The 26,276-nt window shown below is 41.5% G+C and overlaps 1 protein-coding gene across 2 annotated transcripts in view; it reads left to right on the top strand.

The window, feature by feature from the left end:
• Nucleotides 1-26,276, top strand: part of LOC126473759 (transmembrane protein 47) — a 149,682-nt gene that overhangs the window by 108,515 nt on the left and 14,891 nt on the right. For both annotated transcript variants that reach the window (XM_050101016.1, XM_050101017.1), the window contains one exon: nt 12,863-13,049. In XM_050101016.1, the coding sequence (XP_049956973.1) occupies nt 12,863-13,049 (187 nt within the window). The remainder of the gene's footprint in view (nt 1-12,862; nt 13,050-26,276) is intronic.

Genomic DNA, 26,276 nt, shown 5'->3' with positions numbered 1-26,276 from the left:
ATTGCCTAGCAACTCACAAATAATTCGCGGAGGTATGTAATTTAGGGCAACTAAGGGAACGACGGAAAACAGATAAAAATGACGATCACAAATAATCGCTGCATCATCGATTTACGATCGCACTTTAGATATGTACCGTTTGGACACCGCAACTTCGATAGGTAATCATTCTTGGAAATTACTCTGGTCAAAAACAACGGTCTGTATCGCAGATTCCTTTAGATTCATGGGACGAATCCTCAAAATTACAGACTAATAGCCTTAACATCGGTTTGTTGCAGAATTCTCGAACATATTCTCAGTTCGAATATAATGAATTTCCTTGAGACACAGAAGTTGCTGTCCATGCATCAGCACAGCTTTAGAAAGCATCGCTCCTGCGAAACGTAACTCGCCTTTTTTTTTCACATTTCTTTCGAACCATGGAGGAAGGGTATCAGACGGATGCCATATTCCTTGACTTCCGGAAAGCGTTTGACTCTGTGCCCCACTGCAGACTCCTAACTAAGGTACGAGCATATGGGATTGATTCCCAAATATGTGAGTGGCTCGAAGACTTCTTAAGTAATAGAACCCAGTACGTTGTCCTCGATGTTGAGTGTTCATCGGAGGTGGGGGTATCATCTGGAGTGCCCCAGGGAAGTGTGGTAGGTCCGCTGTTGTTTTCTATCTACATAAATGGTCTTTTGGATAGGGTGGATAGCAATGTGCGGCTGTTTGCTGATGATGCTGTGGTGTACGGGAAGGTGTCGTCGTTGAGTGACTGTCGGAGGATACAAGATGACTTGCACAGGATTTGTGATTGGTGTAAAGAATGGCAGCTAACTCTAAATATAAATAAATGTAAATTAATGCAGATGAATAGGAAAAAGAATCCCGTAATGTTTCAATACTCCATTAGTAGTGTAGCGCTTTACACAGTCACGTCTATTAAATATTTGGGCGTAACACTGCAGAGCGATATGAAGTGGGACAAGCATGTAACGGCAGTTGTGGGGAAGGCGGATAGTCGTTTGTGAATATGTGGGTCATCTGTAAAGGAGACCGCTTATAAAACACTAATACGACCTATTCTTGAGTACTGCTCGAGCGTTTGGGGTCCCTATCAGGTCGGATTGAGGGAGGACATGGAAGCAGTTCAGAGGCGGGCTGCTAGATTTGTTACTGGTAGGTTTGAACATCACGCGAGTGTTACGGAAATGGTTCAGGAACTCGGGTAGGAGTCTCTAGAGGAAAGGAGACGTTCTTTTCGTGAATCGCTACTGAGGAAATTTAGAGAACCAGCATTTGAGGCTGACTGCTGTACAGTTTTACTGCCGCCAACTTACATTACGCGGAAAGACCACAAAGATAGAGAGATTAGGGCTCGTACAGAGGCATATAGGCAGTCATTTTTCCCTCGTTCTGTTTGGGAGTGGAACAGGGAGAGAAGATGCTAGTTGTGGTACGAGGTACCCTCCGCCACGCACCGTATGGAGGATTGCAGAGTATGTATGTAGATGTAGATATTTGAATAGCAAGGTAGCAACAGATGCATATCCTATTCTGAATATCATGGAGGCTATAGGCGAAAGCAAGCAATTATTTAAGCCGGACTTAAAGAGAAGATACCATCACTTAGAAGTGGCTACTGAAGGTATACGAAAAAGAGCTTTTGCAGCAATTGACGTCACTACTAATATATGATGCCTTTTGGGCATTGCGGGAGTATGTATGTAGATGTAGACAGGGTTTGGTGAGCCTACCTGTAAGAGTAGCCGGTGTGGACGAATAGGCCGTGCTGCGTGGCGATGTGCAGCTTGCGCTCGACCTCCTTGAGCAGGCGGCGGTCGGCGTGCCGCATGGGGAAGCGCCGCTGCAGGTACATGGTGATGTCGGCCGCGCTGGACGTGCGCCGGCGGGCCGACATGTCGCGCACGGCGCTCACCAGCAGCTCCGGCGTGACGTAGGCGCCCTCTGCCGCCGCGGCCGCCGCCGCCGCTTCTAGCGACGCCGCCCTCAACTCCATCGCGCGCCGCACTTCCCGCCCCCTTCTAGCGGTTGCCCAGCGACCGCCCATCTCGCCGTGTGGCTTCGCCAACTAGTGTCATCTATTTTCAATTAAGAATGGATCTTCTTCTGTTAAAAACAAAAGCCTGTCGAGTCGCCTCTGGCAATAACAAGCTGTACGTAATTTCTATTCTGCAGCCTTCATTTAGCAGGTAGAATTACTACAGTGGGAGCGCATTTCGCCAGGAGTCCGTTTATTCAGCTCACATGATCAATATTATTTATTGCGAAACAATAGAGGGAAAGCCCTATGATCGGGTACCATTTTAAAATTTAAAATTACCACTACATCAACAGTGTTCGAATTATAGAAAATTGCTGTTACTAGGGAATATTTAAATAATACCCTTGCAAATAATCTTAAAAATATTTTCGCATTCTCCAATAGGAGAACAAAGAATTAAAACATATTACCTCCGGAAAATGTGGTTCCTAATTTCGGTTTGTAAGTAAGGACTAAAACTTAATTAGTATCACATACTTTATTCGCACCAGATGTTTGTTTCAAAAGTAAAGAGTAGATTAGATTAGGTTTACTTTCATTCCAATTGATCCGTAGTGAGGAGGCCCTCCAGGATGTAGAACATGTCAGAAAAACAACAATGCATGACAAATATTTACAACTAAATCAAATAAGCTAATGTACCATTCCACAGGTCCCAAGTGGAATGATCGTCATTTTTTAATGAACACCATATGAAAAGTCATTTTACAAATACTAATGCACTGAATTTAAAATAAAAAGTTTTTATTTATTTATAAGGTAATAAACGTGTAATACAACTACGATAATACTTATTTACAATGAACACATTACTGCACTGAATCGGTGCAGAAGTTAGATTTTACTTACTTACACACACACACACACACACACACACACACACACACACACACACACACACATTACTGCACTGAAATTGTGCAGAAGTTTATTCAGTTGGTTTTACTGAGAAATTCATCAATGGAGTACGAGTTGGCCACCAAGTAAATCCTTTAGGCTTCTCTTAAATAGCTCTGCGTTACTCTGCAGACGGTTCAGCCATTACAAAAAATTTCAGTCTTTGTGCTTTTTTGATGCAGAAGTCATATTTAAAAGCTCTCCAAGTATCATCGACGACGCATACATGCGTGACCGAACTAACATTGCATAGGAATTCTGACTAAGACAGCCACTGCAATATCGTATTTATCCAACGACACCGCACAAGCGACTTTCGGTTAAAATGCCTGTCCTGTGCAGGAATATTCATAAGGGATGTGAAGGGTGCAGGTTGGGATAACCTGCTGCTAAGGCGACCGGTCGTGATAACCGGGAAATCTGGGTTCGGGTCCCAGTGCGGCACAAATTTTAATTGCCATCATTCCATTATACAGCTGACGGTCGTCCATGTTCGCAGTTGCTAGTAGATTTCATACGTGTTAATGAATCGTTACGTCTGCTTGTTGGTAGGGTAGGATGCGAGGTGGTTTGCAAATATCGTATTTGTTACTGTACCTCTTGCCGGGTACACCATTACAGCACTGTCAGAGGCGTGTACAGCAGGATTTCCCCAAATGTGCCCCACAAAACACTGGTGTTCCGCTGGAAGTGAGTAACTGCTCCGCGAAAAACTATTAACAAAATGGTTTTTTCCACCATTTTGGCGATACATTTTCTGTTTGATTTTGTTATAATTTCTGTTTTTAGTTATGATTTAAAATAGAAGTAATCACTGAATAAATCAAGTTTCTCACTTTAAAAAAAAATAACTTTGTTTATTTCCAAAGTGTTCCATCAAAGTACCAGGATTCTCAAAGTGTTCCATCAGAGGAAACGTTTGGGAACTCTCGTGTGTAGGGACATGGCAGCTAACAATGCTCCAGTCTGATGCGGCACCGTGTTAGAGCACGTACGGCGTTGCATGTGTTTCCTAGTGATGGCGTGACGGTTGTGTTGTAAAAGGACGACATCTAGCAAGGATATTCTGCTATTTCGTGGTGCGTATGAATCTGAGGACCGTCTGTTTGATGGCAACTTCTATTATCTTCATACAAGTCACTCTGTCTGAAGGAAGTAGTTTTCGATCAGACGTGAAGAAGAAATTCCAGTTTACACAATAAAAGGGGGGGGGGGAGCAGCAGACCTCTTAGCCTCACACAATATTCATCCAAAGCACGCTCAACAGAATGAAGATACATTGATGAGACAAAACATGGCCACTGCGAAGCTGAACGCCGCTCGGTGACGTTGCGGGCACGTGGTGCGGTTAAGAGAGTATAGAAGCGGAGCAGAGGTGGTTCGATCAACCCTCTGCCAGGCACTTAAATCAGATTTGCAGAGTATCCGTGTAGATGAAGAAATATAGAATCTCTGTAGCGACTGTAAAGGTTGCCAATGGAGAAATCCATTGACATACGCGACTTTGACAAAGGGCAGATTGTCATTATATATATATATATATATATATATTTATTTATTTATTTATTTATTTCAGACAACTGTCAGTTTTCTAATGGAATCGATCATGTAAAGCGAGAGACCCCAGCGCCTTGTTCCTGTCCCTCCCCCAGATGATGACGAGTAGGAACCTGGCCGAAACTCCGCCGCAAAACGACGTCTTGACTCAGCTGATAACCCGAAAACGCTTCACCGTAGACGTATTTTATCTTCTCTTTTGCTATCTTATTTGTTTCCTGGTGGTGCTACTTCTTTCGTTTGAATAAACACCGACAGTCTTAATTAAAGTTCGTGGTTTGGGAATGTACGGAGTTGTTTCTCATATATTAACCGCCTTTGGGTATTCTTGGTAGCAGCATCCACAAAATTTTCAAACAATATTGTCAACCAGCAAACTTTGAAATGTGCGGGAGCGTCATACATTTATATTTTCGGTAGAAAAGCAGCACGTATTGATCGTCCATCGCAAACCAATTTGAAGCTACCATGATGCAACTGTAAGAATGCTGGTTGGCAATGTGCTCTTATCAGAGAGGTTATTCTAACCTCCTTTGCTCTAAATGAAATCTTTGAAAATATCCACAGATCTTTAAGGGTAGGACAGTGTTGTACAAGGACTAATTTGGTGGTTCTCAAAGTATAACAGAACCTTAACTTCAGTCGTTCCAGTCAATGAAAGAAGAGAATATGGTGTTCATTTACTTAAGATTACAAGTAGATAAATGAGTGTATTGTCAAGAACTCTAACCTGAACTTGATGAAGCACTTTGTTACACACACGTCACAAAGATAAGTTTGTTTTTATTATTTGTAATTTTTTTTAATTAAGAAATTAAGCTGACATTCTATATTCGGTCATGAGTTACAGAATTATTCTCTTGAGAAAACAGACCATTGGAGAAGTTTTTCGTGAATTTACTGGTGTGTTATAAAACCTAATTATTTTGACAAACTTACTATAATATAGTCAGACCAATATTTAGCATTTCCTTTTCAATAAGAATATTTCCAAACTGATGTCTGTATAGACCTGTGATTCAAAAAGGAGGCAGATATACTTTGTTAGTAATTTACCATAGCTTATAAAAGGTCGCGTGGGAATTGTAATGGAATTTGAGACTGGGTTAAATAACTTTCTGTTCGGCATTCCCTTCTACTGCATTGACAAGCATCTTATATGGGACTGTTAAAAATAATGTGAAACAAATGAAATTTTCTTCCAGTGTATTTGGTTATATTATAATGGTTTTTCACTTTTATGAGGGGGCAGTGAAATGAAAACCGAACACCCGCCACAACGGGACCATGGAATGGTTCCATTCGAAAGTAATCACCACATGCGTTACGATATTTATCCCAGTGAGAGACGAGACGATTAATTCCTGTATCAGTGAAGTACCATGCTCCATTTGCTTTAAAAGATTAACAACGAGAGGGTCCGCAACAAACTTCGGAGATCACATCAGGAGGAAACTTAACAGTTCTTCGTAGCTTACAGTGAAAATCGAAAGTGGCTGATGTGTTGCTTGTGTGCACATAATATGCCTTTAATGTAGTTCTCCAACCTCAGTTTTCACCCTTTAGCACTGACTATTCGTAATGCCCAAAAGTAGTGACATGATCCACGATTACAACATGATTTTTGAGCAGAGCGTCAAAGAAGTAGAAGCAGGAGAATACTGGTGGCCTTTTTTTGTAATACACTCCTGGAAATGGAAAAAAGAACACATTGACACCGGTGTGTCAGACCCACCATACTTGCTCCGGACACTGCGAGAGGGCTGTACAAGCAATGATCACACGCACAGCACAGCGGACACACCAGGAACCGCGGTGTTGGCCGTCGAATGGCGCTAGCTGCGCAGCATTTGTGCACCGCCGCCGTCAGTGTCAGCCAGTTTGCCGTGGCATATGGAGCTCCATCGCAGTCTTTAACACTGGTAGCATGCCGCGACAGCGTGGACGTGAACCGTATGTGCAGTTGACGGACTTTGAGCGAGGGCGTATAGTGGGCATGCGGGAGGCCGGGTGGACGTACCGCCGAATTGCTCAACACGTGGGGCGTGAGGTCTCCACAGTACATCGGCGGAAGGTGCACGTGCCCGTTGACCTGGGACCGGACCGCAGCGACGCACGGATGCACGCCAAGACCGTAGAATTCTACGCAGTGCCGTATGGGACCGCACCGCCACTTCCCAGAAAATTAGGGACACTGTTGCTCCTGGGGTATCGGCGAGGACCATTCGCAACCGTCTCCATGAAGCTGGGCTACGGTCCCGCACACCGTTAGGCCGTCTTCCGCTCACGCCCCAACATCGTGCAGCCTGCCTCCAGTGGTGTCGCGACAGGCGTGAATGGAGGGACGAATGGAGACGTGTCGTCTTCAGCGATGAGAGTCGCTTCTGCCTTGGTGCCAATGATGGTCGTATGCGTGTTTGGCGCCGTGCAGGTGAGCGCCACAATCAGGACTGCATACGACCGAGGCACACAGGGCCAACACCCGGCATCATGGTGTGGGGCGCGATCTCCTACACTGGCCGTACACCACTGGTGATCGTCGAGGGGACACTGAATAGTGCACGGTACATCCAAACCGTCATCGAACCCATCGTTCTACCATTCCTAGACCGGGAAGGGAACTTGCTGTTCCAACAGGACAATGCACGTCCGCATGTATCCCGTGCCACCCAACGTGCTCTAGAAGGTGTAAGTCAACTACCCTGGCCAGCAAGATCTCCGGATCTGTCCCCCATTGAGCATGTTTGGGACTGGATGAAGCGTCGTCTCACGCGGTCTGCACGTCCAGCACGAACGCTGGTCCAACTGAGGCGCCAGGTGGAAATGGCATGGCAAGCCGTTCCACAGGACTACACCCAGCATCTCTACGATCGTCTCCATGGGAGAATAGCAGCCTGCATTGCTGCGAAAGGTGGATATACACTGTACTAGTGCCGACATTGTGCATGCTCTGTTGCCTGTGTCTATGTGCCTGTGGTTCTGTCAGTGTGATCATGTGATGTATCTGACCCCAGGAATGTGTCAATAAAGTTTCCCCTTCCTGGGACAATGAATTCACGGTGTTCTTATTTCAATTTCCAGGAGTGTATTCAGCCACTTACCACTTTTTGAGAAAAGCAGCGGTGGACGGACTAACTTTTCTTCTATTTGACTATTTACTTTAGTATGTTTATTCAATATATTTTGAAACTGAGGGAATCAAAATTTTTCAATCTTTGTTCGATTTCTACGTTTATGACAGGAAACAATAGGAAGAAGATCGAAGCTCGGTTGTCTCAGAAACCGGGTATTTTGAGAGGATTTAACACTCAGGTTAAACTGGCGTTGAAAATAATCGGTATAACTGAAAACAGACTGAAAGTGAAACTGAAAACAAAATAATTTAAAATAACCGCAACAAGTAAAGCAATAATAACACTCTCTCCCGAACCGATATGCAACAACGGTATCAGCATTACCACGGTAAAGAGGGTTGTGGAATACTTATTACAAGTCTTGACAGACATACATTATTTTCTCTAGTGAAAAATAGAAAAGTGGGATAGTTCGACCCAGTGCTTGATTTGTGACGGCACGCCGTACCGGTACTTCTGACGAAATAATCAGAACCGCAAATTTTGAGATGTACTACGACAGAACTTTTTCTGCGGTTGAATCGAGGTAAAACAAATGGTGTATTCACACTTTTAAGGTACTCAGTGTTAAAATGACGTTTTAAGACGTCTAAATTTCGGAAACACCTCATGGAAAGTCACAGTACCAGAACCTCTTTTTATACAACTCAAACACTGGTTCAACCTATTCCTAAGAATGAAGTGCACAGTTGAATACTTGACACAAATTCAGTTTATATAACAAATACCGGCAAGGTTTTTCTAAACTGTGCGGGCCGGAGTGGCCGAACGGTTCTAGGCGCTACAATCTGGAACCGCGCGACCGCTACGGTCGCAGGGTCGAATCCTGCCTCGGGCATGGGTGTATGTGATGTCCTTAGGTTGGTTAGGTTTAAGTATTTCAATGTTCTAGGAGACTGATGACCTCAGAACTTGAGTCCCATAGTGCTCAGAGCCATTTGAACCATTTTTCTAAACTGTGGCTAAAATACTGCTCGAATTAAGGTAATTGAGGGCCGAAATTATGTGATAGGCAACCACAAGCATCAGCGAAGCATTTGCTGGCATTAACTTTGATAACACTATACAGGAAACTGGAACAGCCGCACTGAAAAGTCTCCCTGGATTCGGGATTCGCTTTCTCAGGGGCGCCGCAGTTTTCAGTACTGGGGCCTTCGTTGTACACCGTGTACATCAGTGGCGTATTATCGTTTCTGTCTTCCTATATTGATAACCTCGAGCTTAACTTTAGAGACAGATCCGACGATGTGAGTACTGGCGTTACTCAAACGCCTTCAGTGCTCAAATGGGCACGAAATGTGTATTTAAACTAAATGGAAAAAAACTTCCGAAGTTTCGTAGTATCCCATCAGAAATTTAATTGCTTAATCAGTCAATTAATTCTAAATTTCGTGATTAGTTTTTCCTATTCTTCTTGACGGCATCCCAGTACCACCACATCAGAAAAGAGTGAAGAACTTTGGTGTAACGTTGAATAAGCACTTTAGATGGACAGAAAGCCACATGTAGAATGGGGTTCTGTTTGCCTCTGTGCCCTGCAGAAGATTCAGAATATATTTCCGCAGAATGTGGAACTAATCATTAATGACTGTAGGTTTTACATGAGCGACGTTAGTCTGTTTGACCATGCCAGTGCTTGATACACCCAGTTAGGAGGCGTGCGGCTAGACAAATTATTTAAGTACCATGCACTATGTCTACTTCATTGTCTCCTTTAGTACGCATGCACCACAGTGCCTCGCATTAGAAACTGCGTACGTTTCATCTCATAATCACAACACGAAGTCTCGCTTATTTTGTATCCCTCCTAAAAACTTCAACTGTACTTTGTGCACAGTTCAGTGCTCTGTAGCGTTTAAGAAAAAGCGAAGAAACTATTTTGTGAACCTCATAAATTTTTTGGGGTAAAAGTTAATTTCCCACCGGTAAACAGTAAAGCAAATGCTCCTACTTCTCCCGGTTACACGTAATTCTATCTCTGTTCCCTCCGCTCTCTAGTATACACGAGGGTGGTTTGAAAAGTTCTCTGAATCACTGCGACAGGTCAGCGCTAGCGCAGCTAGTTGTTCACGTGATAACAACAATGTTATCTCGGAACTCTCCCGTTTGGTCCGCGTGTGCATAGAAAAACAATATCAGAAATTGAGTCTGCCTTGATGCGAAACCCCTTGTTATTTGTTTATATATTTATTTTCCCAAACTAGTGTCGGCGACAAAAATCACAAATATCACCATCATCAGTGGGTGATTTAAATCTTATTTATTGTATGTTATGGCGTGTTTTTAAGAATTATTCTTGCTGTTTGCGGCATATTTTCTGTGCTTTTATTCTGTTGCCGTTTTTTTCCTCAGCGTACGTCATGTCATCTGCAAATTCTTTGGACGGCATGTAGCTGATTCTGTACACAGAAAAACAAAACTTGCGCACTTTGTTTATGATCAATAACATTACATAGCATAATATTATTGATCAAAAACAAAGTGCGATAGTTTTGTTTTTCTGTGTACAGGATCAGCTACATGCCGTCCAACGAACTTGCAGATGACATGATGTACGCTGAGGAAAAACGCACAGAAAATGTGCCTCAAACAGTGAGAATAATTCTTAAAAACATGCCATAACATACAATAAATAAGATTAAAAAATCCACTAATTGTGATATTTGTTGCTGAAACTAGTTAGGAAAATAAATAAGTAAACAAATAACAAAGTGTTTTGCCATCAAGGCGGACTCGATTTTTAATATAGTTGTTGTTCACGTGAAATTCATTGGACTGTTGTCTGTAAATACGTGCTACGTATGTGCTCTCCCAAGAGAGCTGTGGTGATGACGTGGTTTTGTTGTTGCTCCCGCGTAGTGATTTGCGAAGATGGAAAAAATAGATTCGTCAAGAAAGGTATGACACCAAAGGACAGTCACACAGATTTCCAGAATACATTGGGGATTCTGCTCCTTCAATGCAACTGTTGCCAAGTGGACAAATGAATTTAAATTTGGCAGGGAGAGCTTAGATGATCCGTGCAGTGATCAGCCAAGATGTGTCACTGTTCCAGAAATCATTGCAAAAGTGCACAAAATGGTCATGGAGGGTCGCCGATTGAAAGTGCGTGAAATTGCTCACGCTTGCCACATGTCGTGTGAAAGGGTATATCACATTTTAACTGAAGAATTAGAAATAAAAAAAAATATCTGCAAGATTTGTGCCGCGACTCTTGATGCTGGATCAAAAACTCATGAGAATGGACGTACCAAAATTGCACAAACTAAGGTATGAATTGTTGCCACACCCGCCTTATTCATGGCTCCGTCAGACTTCCATTTCTTCCCCAAACTGAAAATTTTTCTTGGTAGACGAAGATTTACTTCAAACGAAGATTCGCTTTAAATGAAGAATTGATAGCCGGAATTGACAACTATTTTGCAGGCCTGGAGGAAACTCATTTTCAACATGGGATCAAGGCACTGGAACATCTTAGGACCAAATGCATTAATCTAAAAGGAGACTCCATTGAAAAATAAAAAAAGTTACAGTGATGTAAGTACTTTTTTTCCTATTCCGTTCCGAGAACTTTTCATACCACCTTCGTACGTTCTGTGACGTTAAGCCGTCGGCACACGGACCGTGCATCCGAACGTTGAACGTTGAGCGTGCCGAGTTCCTGACGTCATAGCGTGGAATAGCACGTTCGGGAGTCTTTCCGAACGTGCAGAGCAATATCTGGCATGTCAGATATTCTGAGCGTGCGTCTGAGCGTTGACCAATGAGATGGCACAACGCCACCTACGTCACACGCACGCCGTCTCCCTTCAGTACAGAGTTGTGAGGCGCCATATTGGCGTTCATTTCAAGCCTATATGTATTTATGCCGTTTCTGAGCAGCAGCAAATTGAGAATCCTTGGAAAACCCGTTGGTAATTCTGTGATTCGTTCCAATAAAATAACGAGAAACATCGTATTCATGGCAAAAGAATTATTGTAACTTGCGTCTTATGAGAGTAGGCTATTTGAAGGCAGTGACATAAGGATGATCCACCCAAAACGCATTGTTCTTGTACAATTTGTTATAATTAAATTTCAATTAGTAACGTATCTACGATAACGGTTTCTGCAACGGGTAATATACATGGATTACTTACGAGAGGTGTCTGCGTGTTGTTGGATTAGTGTAGTGGGTAGCGTAACTGGACTCGTATGTAATTGATAGTTGGGGTGGTGGTTCGCGTCTTGACACTACCGTATTTTATTTCCTAACATTAGCGTTTTTATTAGGTTCTGATACTTAATAATTAGTTTAATATAAGTATATACTATGATAGTTGATATTATTTTAATATAAGTTCACCTTTTTTTGAGGGGTGCCTTTGTTCGATTGGCTTAATCTACAGGACAGCTTGCGCTACTTCCATAAAGATATTTTGCTCCTTTTCTTTCTCGCTTCGTAATTCACATGTTGCAAAGATTCTGCTGTTGGGTAGGAACAGTGATTAAGACTGACCTTGGGGTTTTAATAAAATGTGGGAATGATGAAATAATGTTTATCTTATGCGGAGAAGTATTCCAAATTTGTACCACACTGTTTGTAATGGAACTTTTATATGTCTCTGTCCTTATTGATTGGACATGGTACTTTCCTTTTCGTGGACGATGGAGGAAATGTGCGTTTTAATAGTGCTAACGTGGGAATTTTACGCGCGCCCGTTGAGTAAACAGTGTGATTTACGGACATCGCTCAACTGCCGCTGGAGTGCGTTGCGATCGCGTATACCACGTTGGGGCCCACGTACCGTATGCACAAGTCGCATCATTCCTGAGCGTTCAGCAGCACGTTGAACTTGGCACGCTCAACGTTAACGTTCGACAGCACGGTCCGTGTGCCGACCGCTTTACTCTTCTCTCGTCCTCCATCCCCCCTTGCGTTACGTCACTTTCTGGCAGTGACTTGAATTTAAATTTTCCCATTTGCAATGGTGTTCCTATTTTCATTGACAATTAAAAACTGTGTGTCTTTTCTGCCATAGCTATTGCTGTTTCCACTATTTAAGTGGTATTTCTAGCTGTAAGAAATCGTATGACAGACTTTTTGTGTGTTTCGTAACAAACATAATGTAAAGCAAGTGGATGTCTGGTAGAATGTAAGGGGGGCGTGTGGCCCTTTCATGTCAAAGTAGACAAATAACAAAAATAAGCATACAATAAGAAAATCTTTTCTCCATTTCAGGTGATTGCGTTCATCTGCGGCCTCATCGTGGTAATCTTGATGATAATGGCACTTGCATCGACAGATTGGTTGATGGCAGAGGGTTGGCGTCAAGGACTCTTTATGCACTGTATTGGTGAGAAGGCGCCTACACCACTTCCGTTTAATGTAGTGGACCAACCAGCCTGTTACCAAGCACGAAGTGTCGGTAAGTTTAAGCATTGTGCCTAGCATATTCTGATGATTAAATTTGTCACTACACTTTTTTTTTTTTTTTTTTTTTTTTTTTTTTTTTTTTTTTTTTGTACAAATTTTAATTCGCCCTGTCTGCCACATGCGTGAAGTGCCTGCACTCATTTTTTTCTGAATCGATTATGGGTATTCTATTTGAATTGTGAATAAAGGTTGAATAAAAAGAATAATTTAGTTCTTGTATGATAGTCTTATCTTCACAGACCATGTGTGAGTATGTACTGTTTACTATAGTTAGACACTAGTCTTCAAACATTTACTACGTAACTGAAGGGACAAAAGACGCTGAATTGTGCTATTGAGCCCAGCCTCTGCAAAGTTTATGTTTGAAGTATAAAATAACATTCGAACTTCAAAAACTAAATTGGACTTCTTAAACCCAAGAGCAAGACATTGCAATCTCTTAATAGGTAGTACACTTATCACAACGGCATTTGAGCAGGTAAATGTTGAATATTCTGTTGTATACAAGTGCAGGAAGCAAAGCAGTTGGTGAAGCAGAATACTGAATTAGAGGACACACAGCAAATATACGGAAAAGTGATTGTGGCAGTAATGTGACATAGCATTTGTTCTTGATTAGGGACATATAATAACAATATTTTGTCTTCAGTCAAAATATTTTCGTTTACTAATTACTGTCCAACGTGTTTCAGAGCTACAACTCCATTTTTAAGGACTGTACAGACGTAATGGGTGTTACACCTGTGTAAGTGTCCCACCTACACCTAGCAATAACAGAATGACACAATTGTTAGATGTAATGAGAAAAGAGTTCCAGGCGAGATTAACGAGAGAACTGAAGCATTGTAGCGCACGAACACGCACATCAAACCAGACCACTATGATAATGTTATATATATGAGGTACTTCCTGAAACTTTTTGACAAATTAAAACTGTGTAACGGGCCTGTAATTAAGCCCAATACCATTGCTTAAGCAGAAGAATATGAGGGTGATTTGCGACTTAACACTTGGTCCAGCGACTCTCCAGCATTTTCATCCCATCGGAAGAATAGGTTCTCTCAAACTCAGCAAAATACACGTCAACTGCAGCCGTCACTTCCTCACTGGATGAAAATTTCTTCCCAGCATGCCGAAGTTTCAAGTTACGGAACAATTTCAAACGATCCATCAGTAAAGCATAATAGTGTTAACATCAACAGTCACAAATCGGCGTCCAGAGTCTTGCGTATTGCGATTAAACATCACCAGACGTTGTGTTGAAATGTCGGGCCGGATGCGCTTTTGGTCGACTGTGAGCAATCGCGGCACACACCTTCTGAGCCAGTTCTCCATGCAGTTCATACGCATGCAGTCTCAGCAATATCACGACTTTTTATTCTGCGGTCTTTCCTTACCATATCGTGGATTTTTTCAGTGGTTACCTTTATGATAACCTTAACTAGATGGTCGGAGCGTGCTTTGTCTTCGATGCTTGGCTGACCACGTTCAAATTCATTAATCCAAAAATAAATGGTCTTTAACGATGGTGCAGAGTCTGGGTGAACTTCGTCAAATCCTTTTTTGATTTGTAAGGCAGTCGAGCCCTCCGAATGAAAATGTTTAATAACAGCCCGAAACTGAATAATGAACTATACGCGGTACATTGTTGAAATTCTTTATATGATCTTTGGAAGAGTCAAGCTTATCAACCACGAAGACACAGCAAAAATGTTCAATTCCTTCATGGAAATTAAGACTGCCGTCGTAAATAAAAAGTAATTGAAAATAACTAAAATATTTAAAATATTGTTAAACCTAACAATTGTGTTGTTTCATTACTGCTACATGAAAAACTGAAGCAGATGTAACACCCTTTATGTCTATACAATCCTTGAAAACGGAGTTCTAGCACTGAAACGCGTAATCAAGAAATAAAAATATTGTGAATGAAGACGGAATATTATTAGTAAATATTTCCCTAACCCAGAAGTTACAATCACAGATAGCACACAACTTACATCTATTATTAGCGCATTTGTAATTGTGAAAATAAGGCATGGGGAATGCTTTGCAACAAGTGCTGTATTTCCTCTTCTTTTATGACTAGCTCAGATGCGAAATAAGATAGAGTGAGTGAGTGAGTGAGTGAGTGAGTGAGTGTGTGTGTGTGTGTGTGTGTGTGTGTGTGTGTGTGTTTTTCTCCCCCCCCCCCCCCCCCCCCAGCAGTTATACAGGATGTACTAGAAATGCTGCAACATATCTCTAGGGGAGATGATTGACATCATAAGGATTGGGAATTATATAGGAACCCATGGCAGCAAGCGTCAGGGTAAGGGGTAACAAAGGTTGAAGATGGAAAGGAAATGAGAGTGATTCATTTGAAACACTTTTTGGACATAATGAGTACACATGTTGTATGACATAAGCATAACTGTAATGTTAGAACCGATGGTCTAAGTTTGCACCAGCAGACACCACACATGCCCGATACTGATGGAACATTGACTGCCGGACACGCTCGAACACATCGAAAGTTTCTTTGATTGCAGCAGCTGCACATATGATTCTTGCGAAGAGATCCATTTGCCACTCCACAGGATTGGAATAAATGAGATCTCATCGCTCCCCACAGAAAGAAATCAGAACATGAGAAACCCGGTAAGCATGGGAGCCAGGGAACCAGTCCACTGTGTCCACTCCATCGATGTGGGCATGACTGATTCAAATACCTAAGAACAGTGTGCACAATATAAGCTGGTGTCGTATCATGTTGGAACCACATGCTGCGCCTCACATTTGCTGGAACATCTTCAAAGAAGCCTGGAAGAACCTATTCCAGGGAAGTCTAAAAATTTTGCGGTAGTCAAGTGGGGTGGTAAAATGTACAACCTGACTAAGCAGTCGTCGACCAAACCCGTCCACACGCTAACTGTGAAGTGATGTTGTGCCCCACACACAGTGGGGGTTTTCTGGTGCCCACAAATGGTCGTTGTGGTGATTGAATAAGTCATCCCAAGTGAATGTGGCCTCATCAGCGAAAAACATGTAAACGACCACTTTGCTGCAGAACACAGTGCAAAATGCACACGTGCAGGATGGTCATTGCAAGGGAACACTTTTCTTTTTCTAGGTTCAGTGCAGGATTCCATGCCACCTCAGTTGTTGGCTGCCATCGTTTTTAATTACATTATCATGGATCCTGATTCCAATGGCACCTAATCGCGAAATCCCAGGAAGAGGAAGATTGCCCAAGTATTTTTGATGTGCTTGTAGTTCACAGTACGACCAGTTTTTATACTATTGTAGGCCATGGCTGATTTGGTGGTCTGGCGTGGTTCACTGTGACATTTTCACAACACCTCTCTTCTACAGTGCTTACTGTTTCCCCATTGCATGCTCTGTTGCACTCGCAAGTGATTTCGTAGACTCCTGGTCCGCAAAGCCCAAAATCGTACTTCAGTATATGTAATGGGGTCAATGTTGTAGTGGGTGAAAACAAAATACACAATTAATATCATATAGCTCAAAGATCCTGCCAATTTTTCCTGAGTATTGCCGACAAATGGGACGTATGTTAGTGACTTGTGCTCTTCTTTTTCCTCCTGCTGTTGGGTGGGTACAGCCTTATCTGCTTGCTGCTGTACCCATTTCTCCGGAATGTTGTTTTGAAGTGCTCCAGTTGAGTTGAAAGGTTGTCTAGGTCGCAGATGGTGTTTTGCACACACCCATTCACATAGCACTATCCTTCATGGTGGGAGCTGTGGTGACTACTCGGGGTATGTAGATAAAGATCACACATAGCGTCCCAGCTTCTCATCTGCTTTACGTTTCAGTAAGACGTCAAAGAATGAGAGGATGCCATATTTTACCTCCATAATAAACATTATTAGGGTGCAGCAAATTCAGCTGATTGAGAAATTCACTTACGCTGTCCTCTATATGAGGCCAGGGAACAAGTGTGTCATCCATATAACGATAGAAACAAGTTGATTTTTGTTGGACATCTTCCAGGGATGGTGTTGAGGAGAAAGCCCTGGACACAGCCAAAAAAAACAGACTTGTTTCTGTCATTATGTGGATGACAAGTTTGTCACCTGGCCACATGTGCAGGACAGTGTAAGTGGAGTTTTCAGTCACCTGAATTTGCTGCACCCCAACATACAATTTATCATGGAAGTGGAAGATAGCAACCTCCCATTCCTTGATGTACTAGTGAGTTAGTTACATGTTCAATGGATCATTTTGCACAGTAGATCATAATGATGTGGAAAAAGTCATTTTCCCTTTATTCATTAAATTAATAGAAATTCTCCTATGGGATAGGAGGAGTTGTCAAGGAGAAAGTTTCTCCGTTTGTTTTCAGATTATATTATGCTTTCTGTTGGCCATTTTTTATCGCTGGGTAAGTTATCAAAAATTTTTGTTGTAGCATTGTGTGCCCTGTTTTGTGCTAAACATGATCTTAATGTGGGATAATGAATGTCATTTTTCCTCCTGATATTGTATGTATGTATGTATGTATGTATGTATGTATGTATGTATGTATGTACATCGTTGTTCCTTTTGATCTCTAAAGAATTATTTACAACAAACTACATGAGGGAATAAATATACTGTGAAGCAGTAGTCAGAATGCCCAGCACATTAAACAATTGTGTACAAGATGAATTGATTGTGAGAACCACATATTATTCTTACAGCACATTTTTTGCACTATAATTTCTTTCTTAAAGTTCAGTTACTCCAGAACATTATTCCATACAACATTATTGAATGAAAATATGTGAAATATGTTAACTTACTGATTTCTCTCTTCCCAATATTTGCTATGATCCTAAGTGGAACATGGCTGAACTAAGTTGTTTGTAGGAGTTTCAAAATATACTTTTTCCAGCTTTAAGTTCTCATCAGTATGAGCACCTAAAAATTTTTAAGTTTCTACCCTTTTTTTTTATTTTCTCACCATGTGTTACACTTATCATTGGTGCAGAACACCTGAATGTGCAGAACTAATATGTTGGTCAGTTATTGTTGGTTTCTCCATCTTAAGCATACTGCAATTTAATTAAAGGAATTTTACACCAGACTGTTTTGCTTTTATTTATAAAGCATCTTATGTGGCTATTTTGCAAATTGAATACATAGGTTTGCACATTTTCAGTTGTATGAGATTTTAAATACCATTTTGATTATAAAGTTGTGTAATTCACTTATGGTGTTTCTGCCTCCTGTTTATGTATTCTCTACTCCATTGCTTCTTTGTCAGCAGAGGCTGCTGTCAAAAGATGGCCATGCAAACATACACATTATGAATATGTTGTGTATTTTTAAAATTGTGCATAAGACCATGTGTAGAAAACAGTCAATGATACATGTCTTTCATTTCTGTATGTCTGGTTTAATTGTTTACAATATTTGTGTTACCTGCAAAAGAAATAATTCTGCTTTTTTATATTAGACGGAAGATCGTTTATATGTTGTTGCCGTTGTTGTTGTTGTTGTTGTCTTCAGTCCTGAGACTGGTTTTATGCAGCTCTCCATGCTACTCTATCCTGTGCAAGCTTCTTCATCTCCCAGTACCTACTGCAACCTACATCCTTCTGAATCTGTTTAGTGTATTCATCTCTTGGTCTCCCTCTACAATTTTTACCCTCCGTGCTGCCCTCCAATACTAAACTGGTGATCCCTCGATGCCTCAGAACATGTCCTACCAACCGATCCCTTCTTCTAGTCAAGTTGTGCCACAAACTTCTCTTCTCCCCAATCCTATTCCAATACCTCTTCATCAGTTATGTGATCTACCCATCTAATCTTCAGCATTCTTCTGTAGCACCACATTTCAAAAGCTTCTATTCTCTTCTTGTCCAAACTATTTACCGTCCATGTTTCACTTCCATACATGGCTACACTCCATACAAATACTTTCAGAAACGACTTCCTGACACTTAAATCTACACTCGATGTTAACAAATTTCTCTTCTTCAGAAACGCTTTCCTTGCCATTGCCAGTCTACATTTTATATCTTTTCTACTTCAACCATCATCAGTTATTTTGCTCCCCAATTAGCAAAATGTCTTTACTACTTTAAGTGTGTCATTTCCTAATCTAATTCCCTCAGCATCACCCGACTTAATTCGACTAAATTCCATTATCCTCATTTTGCTTTTGTTGATGTTCATCTTGTATCCGCCTTTCAAGACACTGTCCATTCTGTTCAACTGCTCTTCAAAGTCCTTTGCTGTCTCTCTGACAGAATTACAATGTCATCGACGAACCTCAAAGTTTTTATCTCTTCTCTATGGATTTTAATACCTACTCAGAATTTTTCTTTTGTCTCCTTTACTGCTTGCTCAATACACATATTATATAACATCAGGGAGAGGCTACAACCCTGTCTGACTCCCTTTCCAAGAAATGCTTCCCTTTCATGCCCCTCGTCTCTTATAACTGCCATCTGGTTTCCGTACAAATTGTAAATAGCCTTTCGCTCCCTGTATTTTACCCCTGCCACCTTCAGAATTTGAAAGAGGGTATTCCAGTCAACATTGTCAAAAGCTTTCTCTAAGTCTACAAATGCTAGGAATGTAGGTTTCCCTTTTCTTAATCTAGCTTCTAAAATAAGTCGTAGGGTCAGTATTGCCACACGTGTTCCCATATTTCTACGGAATCCAAACTGATCTTCCCTGAGGTCAGCTTCTACCAGTTTTTCCATTCGTCTGTAAAGAATTTGTGTTAGTATTTTGCAGCCGTTACTTATTAAACTGATAGTTCGGTAATTTTCACATCTGTCAACACCTGATTTCTTTGGGATTGGAATTATTATATTCTTCTTGAAGTCTGAGGGTATTTCGCCTGTCTCATACATCTTGCTCACCAGATGGTAGAGTTTTGTCAGGACTGGCTCTCCCAAGGCTGTCAGTAGTTCTAATGGAATGTTGTCTACTCCCGGGGCCTTGTTTCGATTCAGGTCTGTCAGTGCTCTGTCAAATTCTTCACGCAGTATCATATCTCCCATTTCATCTTCACCTACATTCCCTTCCATTTCCAGAATATTGTCCTCAAGTACGTCACCCTTGTATAGACCCTCTATATACTCCTTCGACCTTTCTGCTTTCCCTTCTTTGCTTAGAACTGGGTTTCCATCTGAGCTCCTGATATTCATACAAGGGGCTCTCTTTTCTCCAAAGGTCTCTTTAATTTTCCTGTAGGCAGTATCTATCTTATCCCTAGTGAGATAAGCCTCACACCCTTACATTAGTCCTCTAGCCATGCCTGCTTAGCCATTTTGCACTTCCTGTCGATCTCATTTTTGAGACGTTTGTATTCCTTTTTGCCTTATCATTTACTGCATTTTTATATTTTCTCCTTTCATCAGTTAAATTCAATATTTCTTCTGTCACCCAAGGATTTCACTAGCCCTCATCTTTTTACCTACTTGATCCTCTGTTGCCTTCACTCCTTCATCCCTCAAAGCTACTCATTCTTCTTCTAATGTATTTCTTTCCCCAATTCCTGTCAGTTGTTCCCTTATGCTCTCCCTGAAACTCTGTACAACCTCTGGTTTAGTCAGTTTATCCAGGTCCCATCTCTTACGTTTTTGCAGTTTCTTCAGTTTTAATCTACAGTTCATAACCAATAGATTGTGGTGAGAGTCCACATCTGCCCCTGGAAATGTCTTGCAATTTAAAACCTGGTTCCTAAATCCCTGTCTTACCATTATAGAATCTGTCTGAAACCTGTCAGTATCTCCAGGCTTCTTCCATGTATACAACCTTCTTTTATGATTCTTGAAGCAAGTGTTAGCTATGATTAAGTCATGCTCTGTGCAAAATTCCACCAGGCGGCTTCCTCTTTCATTTCTTAGCCCCAATCCATATTCACCTACTCACCCATATTCCTTCTCTTCCTTTTCCTACTATCGAATTCGTCTCCCACGACTATTAAATTTTCGTCTCCCTTCACTATCTGAATAATTTCTTTTATCTCATCACACATTTCATCAATTTCTTCGTCATCTGCAGAGCTAGTTGGCATATAAACTTGCACTACTGTAGTAGGCACGGGCTTCGTGTCTATCTTGGCCACAATAATACGTTCACTATGCTGTTGGTAGTAGCTTACCTGCACTCCTATTGTTTTATTCATTATTAAACCTACTCCTGCATTACCCCTATTTGATTTTGTATTTATAACCTTGTATTGACCCGACCAAAAGTCTTGTTCCTCCTGCCACCGAACTTCACTAATCCCCACTATATCTAACTTTAACCTATCCATTTCCCTTTTTAAATTTTCTAACCTACCTGCCCGATTAAGGGATCTGACATTCCACGATTCGATCCGTAGAATGCCAGTTTTCTTTCTCCTGATAACGATGTCGTCCTGAGTAATCCCCGCCTGGAGACCCGAATGGGGGACTATTTTACCTCTGGAATATTTTACCCAAGAAGACACCATCATCATTTATCCATACAGTAAAGCTGCATGCCCTCGGGAAAAATTACAGCTGTAGTTTCCCCCTTGCTTTCAGTCCTTCGCAGTACCAGGCCGTTTTGGTTAGTGTTACAAGACCAGATCAGTCAATCATCCAGACTGTTGCCCCTGCAACTACTGAAAAGGCTGCTGCCCCTCTTCAGGAACCACACGTTTGTCTGGCCTCTCAACAGATACCCCTCCGTTGTGGTTGCACCTACGGTACGGCTATCTGTATCGCTGAGGCACGCAAGCCTCCCCACCAGCAGCAAGGTCTATGGTTCGTGGGATTAGGACCTTTTGATTATGTCCCATAAATTTTCAGCGACATTCATGTCAGGCAATATGGGTGGCGAGATCATGTACTCAAATTGTCCCTAATGATCTTCAAACCATTTGCGAACAATTGTGGCATGGTGGCATGACATCGTTGTTTGAGAACCTGAAGTCCACAAAAAGCTGCACATGGCCTCCAAGTAACTGAACGTAACCATTGCCTGTCAATGATCAGTTCAGTTGAACCAGAGGACGCAGTCCATTTCATGTAAACATAGCCCACACCATTATGGAGGCACCGTGAGCTTGCACAGTCCCTTGTTTACAACTTGGGTCGATGGGTTTGTGGGGTCTGTGCCACACTTGAACCTTATCATCAGCTCATACCATCTGAAATCGGGACTCATCTGACCAGGCCACAGTTTTCCAGACATCTATGGTGCAACTGATATGGTCATGAGACCATGAGAGGTGCTACAGGGGATGTCGTGCTCTTGGCAAAGACACTTGTGTCGGTTGTTGGATGCCATAGCTCATTAATGTCAAATTGTGTCACACTTCCGTCATATGTCCCACGTAGATTTCTGCATTTATTCCCTGCAGTGTTGCTGGTCTGTTATCACTGACAACTCTATTTAACCACTGCTAGTATCAATTATTAGGTGACAGCTGCGTTTTCCATGGTGTGACATAATGACTGAAATTTGGTATTCTTTGCACACTCTTGACACTGTGGGTCTTAAAATTCTGAATTCTCTAGCGGTTTCTGAAATGGAATGCCCCTGTGTCTAGCTCCATGCTCAAAGTCTGTTTTGCTGCGATAATCACGTCTGAAATCTTTTCACATGAATTACTTGAGTACTAATGACAGCTCCTCCTACGTACTGCCATTTATACCTTGTGTACGCGATACTGCTGCCATCTGTATATACGTGCGTATCACTGTCCTATGACTTTTGTCACCACAGTGGAATGGACACAAACAGGAGTGGAGCAACAGTCATCAGGGCCCACCTGAGATGGCAACAAGTCTGTTTGCCAAAATATCATTGAGTAATTATGACATGACCCAGCAGGTCACCTGATAATTCTACAAAATTCAACATACTTTCTTCCCTAATGACCAAACGCACTGATCGCGGCCTGCCGTCACTAGCCTGCCACTTCTTAATGACCCATACTTGCACAAATTTTGAAGCAGACGTGCAAACTGTAGTGCATTCTCGATAATTGTATCGTGTGGCTCGTCCATTGCACTCGGCCTTCCACACATCAAAGGCACATCTGTAAGCTCGCTGCTCCTATTATACTGTCTAGTGCTCAAATGAAGAAATCCTCAAGTTCCCCTCCAGTACTCTCAAGTACAGCACTGCCTAGCAGCATATGGCGATGTTTTCGGGGATAGGTTGTTATGCCGTTCTTAATCCTCGTGTTGTATGCTGAAAGAAAACAAATTCCCATAAAAAGTTCTCGACATATTGACAGATTCCATATATTGAACATTATAATTCAGTCAGCTAAGTAGCCAGCATAAAAACTTGCATGTTTACTGTATGTCAACAGGTTACTGTCAGTCAACAGATACAGTATACAGTTGCACCACGGTTTATCTCCTGCTATTTAACAAAATGTGTAGTTCATAAGGAGCTTACTTTTTCTATTGTTAGAATGTGTCTTTGTGTAAATTTCGTCATGCTATTGTTACTGTGTTGTGTAGACTGTTACACGTTATGAATAAATGAATAATTTGTTACTTTTTTGGCACTGTTTCTTACTTCGTGCTGCTCTAGGCAGTTGGTGTTACCCAACCGGCAAGATTTTTTGTTGTTTATTTTTGATTTTTCTTATTAGTGTGCAGCAGTCCCACAGGCCTCATAAAATGCTGAGGAATCAAAGTGCAGGTAGTAAATTGTGTTCAGGATGTGTAGCTGAAAGCTAAGAATCCAATTGCACCCGTAAATGTTAATCATTCTTGGTAAGTAATACTGATCGACAGAACTTGGGTCTTCCATTGTTTGGAGTCAACATACACCATCAGTGATGTAGTAGGAATATAGTCAGAAGGTACAAGATGCTTAAGTAATAGGACTGTCAGTAATACATTAGAAAGGAAAGGTAACCCACTGTTTTCCAGTGTTGTTATCCATAATATATAGGGAGCCCTACCAACAAATAGTGAAGCACAGAGAGAGGTAAAAAAGAGATTGCCAGTGGAAGCTTATGTCAGCAACTGATGTGTTCCGTACTAAAGTCCTGATGTGATCCTTTTTTTCTGTTGGCAAGTAACTGAAGAAGCCAAGGCATCAGTGGCGTGGTGGTGGTGGTGGTGGTGGTGTCAACTAGCCTGTTCAATCTCCTATTTTTTCTCTGATATTTATGGTCATCTCTTTTTGGTATATTAGTGCCAGCCAATATTTCACAGGAAACGTCCTTCACACGTATGTTAATTGGTCATTCCAGTACTTTACTTTCTATACTAGAGTTCTTTATGGAATGCACTCTTTGTTGTAATGGACTGCACAATTGAAGTTTGTATTTTCCTGGCACTACTAAGGTTTTATTTCTTGCAGGATACTGGAGATAAACATTGTTTTTGAAAACTGTATCTTTCTTTCCTTCCCTTATTCATTGGTTATTTTTATATTGATCCACATATCCGAATGAAGTAATTGATTTTCTAATGAACCTCTAATGGCAATGATTATAATGGACATTGGCCACAAAATTTTATGTCTGTGCAAGCAATATTTGATGGAGAACTTCAGTCACAAAGCCTAGATAACACTGCTGATTTGACACCCAAACTAATCCAAATTTTTCCTTAGAAGATGATTACTAATGAGCTCTACACTGCTCACTCAATGTATTCTGCAATTTTAAAGTACCGTAGGGCTTACCTGTTCGACTTGAAATTACACTGGGTAGTCAAGAGGCTAATCTCACTAGGGGTAAGATAGATACTGCCTGCAGGAAAATTAAAGAGACCTTTGGAGAAAAGAGCCACTTGTATGAATATCAATAGCTCAGATGGAAACCCAGTTCTAAGCAAAGAAGGGAAAGCAGAAAGGTCGAAGGAGTATATAGAGGGTCTATACAAGGGTGACGTACTTAAGGACAATATTCTGGAAATGGAAGAGAATGTAGGTGAAGACGAAATGAGAGATATGTTACTGCGTGAAGAATTTGACAGAGCACTGACAGACCTGAGTCGAAACAAGGCCCCGGGAGTAGACAACATTCCATTAGAACTACTGACAGCCTTGGGAGAGCCAGTCCTGACAAAACTCTACCATATGGTGAGCAAAATGTATGAGACAGGCGAAATACTCACAGACTTCAAGAAGAATATAATAATTCCAATCCCGAAGAAAGCAGGTGTTGACAGATGTGAAAATTACCGAACTATCAGTTTAATACGTAACGGCTGCAAAATACTAACACGAATTCTTTACAGACGAATGGAAAAACTGGTAGAAGCTGACTTCAGGGAAGATCAGTTTGGATTCCGTAGAAATATGGGAACACGTGTGGCAATACTGACCCTACGACTTATTTTAAAAGCTAGATTAAGAAAAGGCAAACCTACGTTTCTAGCATTTGTAGACTTAGAGAAAGCTTTTGACAATGTTGACTGGAATACTCTCTTTCAAATTCTGAAGGTGGCAGGGGTAAAATACAGGGAGCGAAAGGCTATTTACAATTTGTACAGAAACCAGATGGCAGTTATAAGAGTGGAGGGGCACGAAAGGGAAGCAGTGGTTGGGAAGGGAGTGAGACGGGGTTGTAGCCTCTCCCCGATGTTATTCAATCTGTATATTGAGCAGGCAGTAAAGGAAACAAAAGAAAAATTCGGAGTTGGTATTAAAATCCATGGAGAAGAAATAAAGACTTTGAGGTTCGCCGATGACATTGTAATTCTGTCAGAGACAGCAAAGGACTTGAAAGGGCAGTTGAACAGAATGGACAGTGTCTTGAAAGGAGGATATAAGATGAACATCAACAAAAGCAAAACGAGGATAATGGAATGTAGTCGAATTAAATCATGTGATGCTGAGGGAATTAGATTAGGAAATGAGACACTTAAAGTAGTAAAGGAGTTTTGCTGTTTGGGGAGCAAAATAACTGATGATGGTCGAAGTAGAGAAGATATAAAATGTAGACTGGCAATGGCAAGGAAAGTGTTTCTGAAGAAGAGAAATTTAACATCGAGTATAGATTTAAGTGTCAGGAAGTTGTTTCTGAAAGTATGGAGTGTAGCCATGTATGTAAGTGAAACATGGACGATAAATAGTTTGGACCAGAAGAGAATGGAAGCTTTCGAAATGTGGTGCTACAGAAGAATGCTGAAGATTAGATGGGTAGATTCCATAATTAATGAGGAGGTATTGAATAGAATTATGGCACAACTTGACAAGAAGAAGGGACCGGTTGGTAGGACATGTTCTGAGGCATCAAGGGATCACAAATTCAGCATTGGAGGGCAGCGTG

This window comes from Schistocerca serialis, chromosome 4 (genome assembly GCF_023864345.2).
Source record: "Schistocerca serialis cubense isolate TAMUIC-IGC-003099 chromosome 4, iqSchSeri2.2, whole genome shotgun sequence".
Classification (NCBI taxonomy): domain Eukaryota; kingdom Metazoa; phylum Arthropoda; class Insecta; order Orthoptera; family Acrididae; genus Schistocerca; species Schistocerca serialis.
Note: the sequence above shows the minus strand (reverse complement) of the source record. Positions and strands in the feature narration are given on the sequence as shown.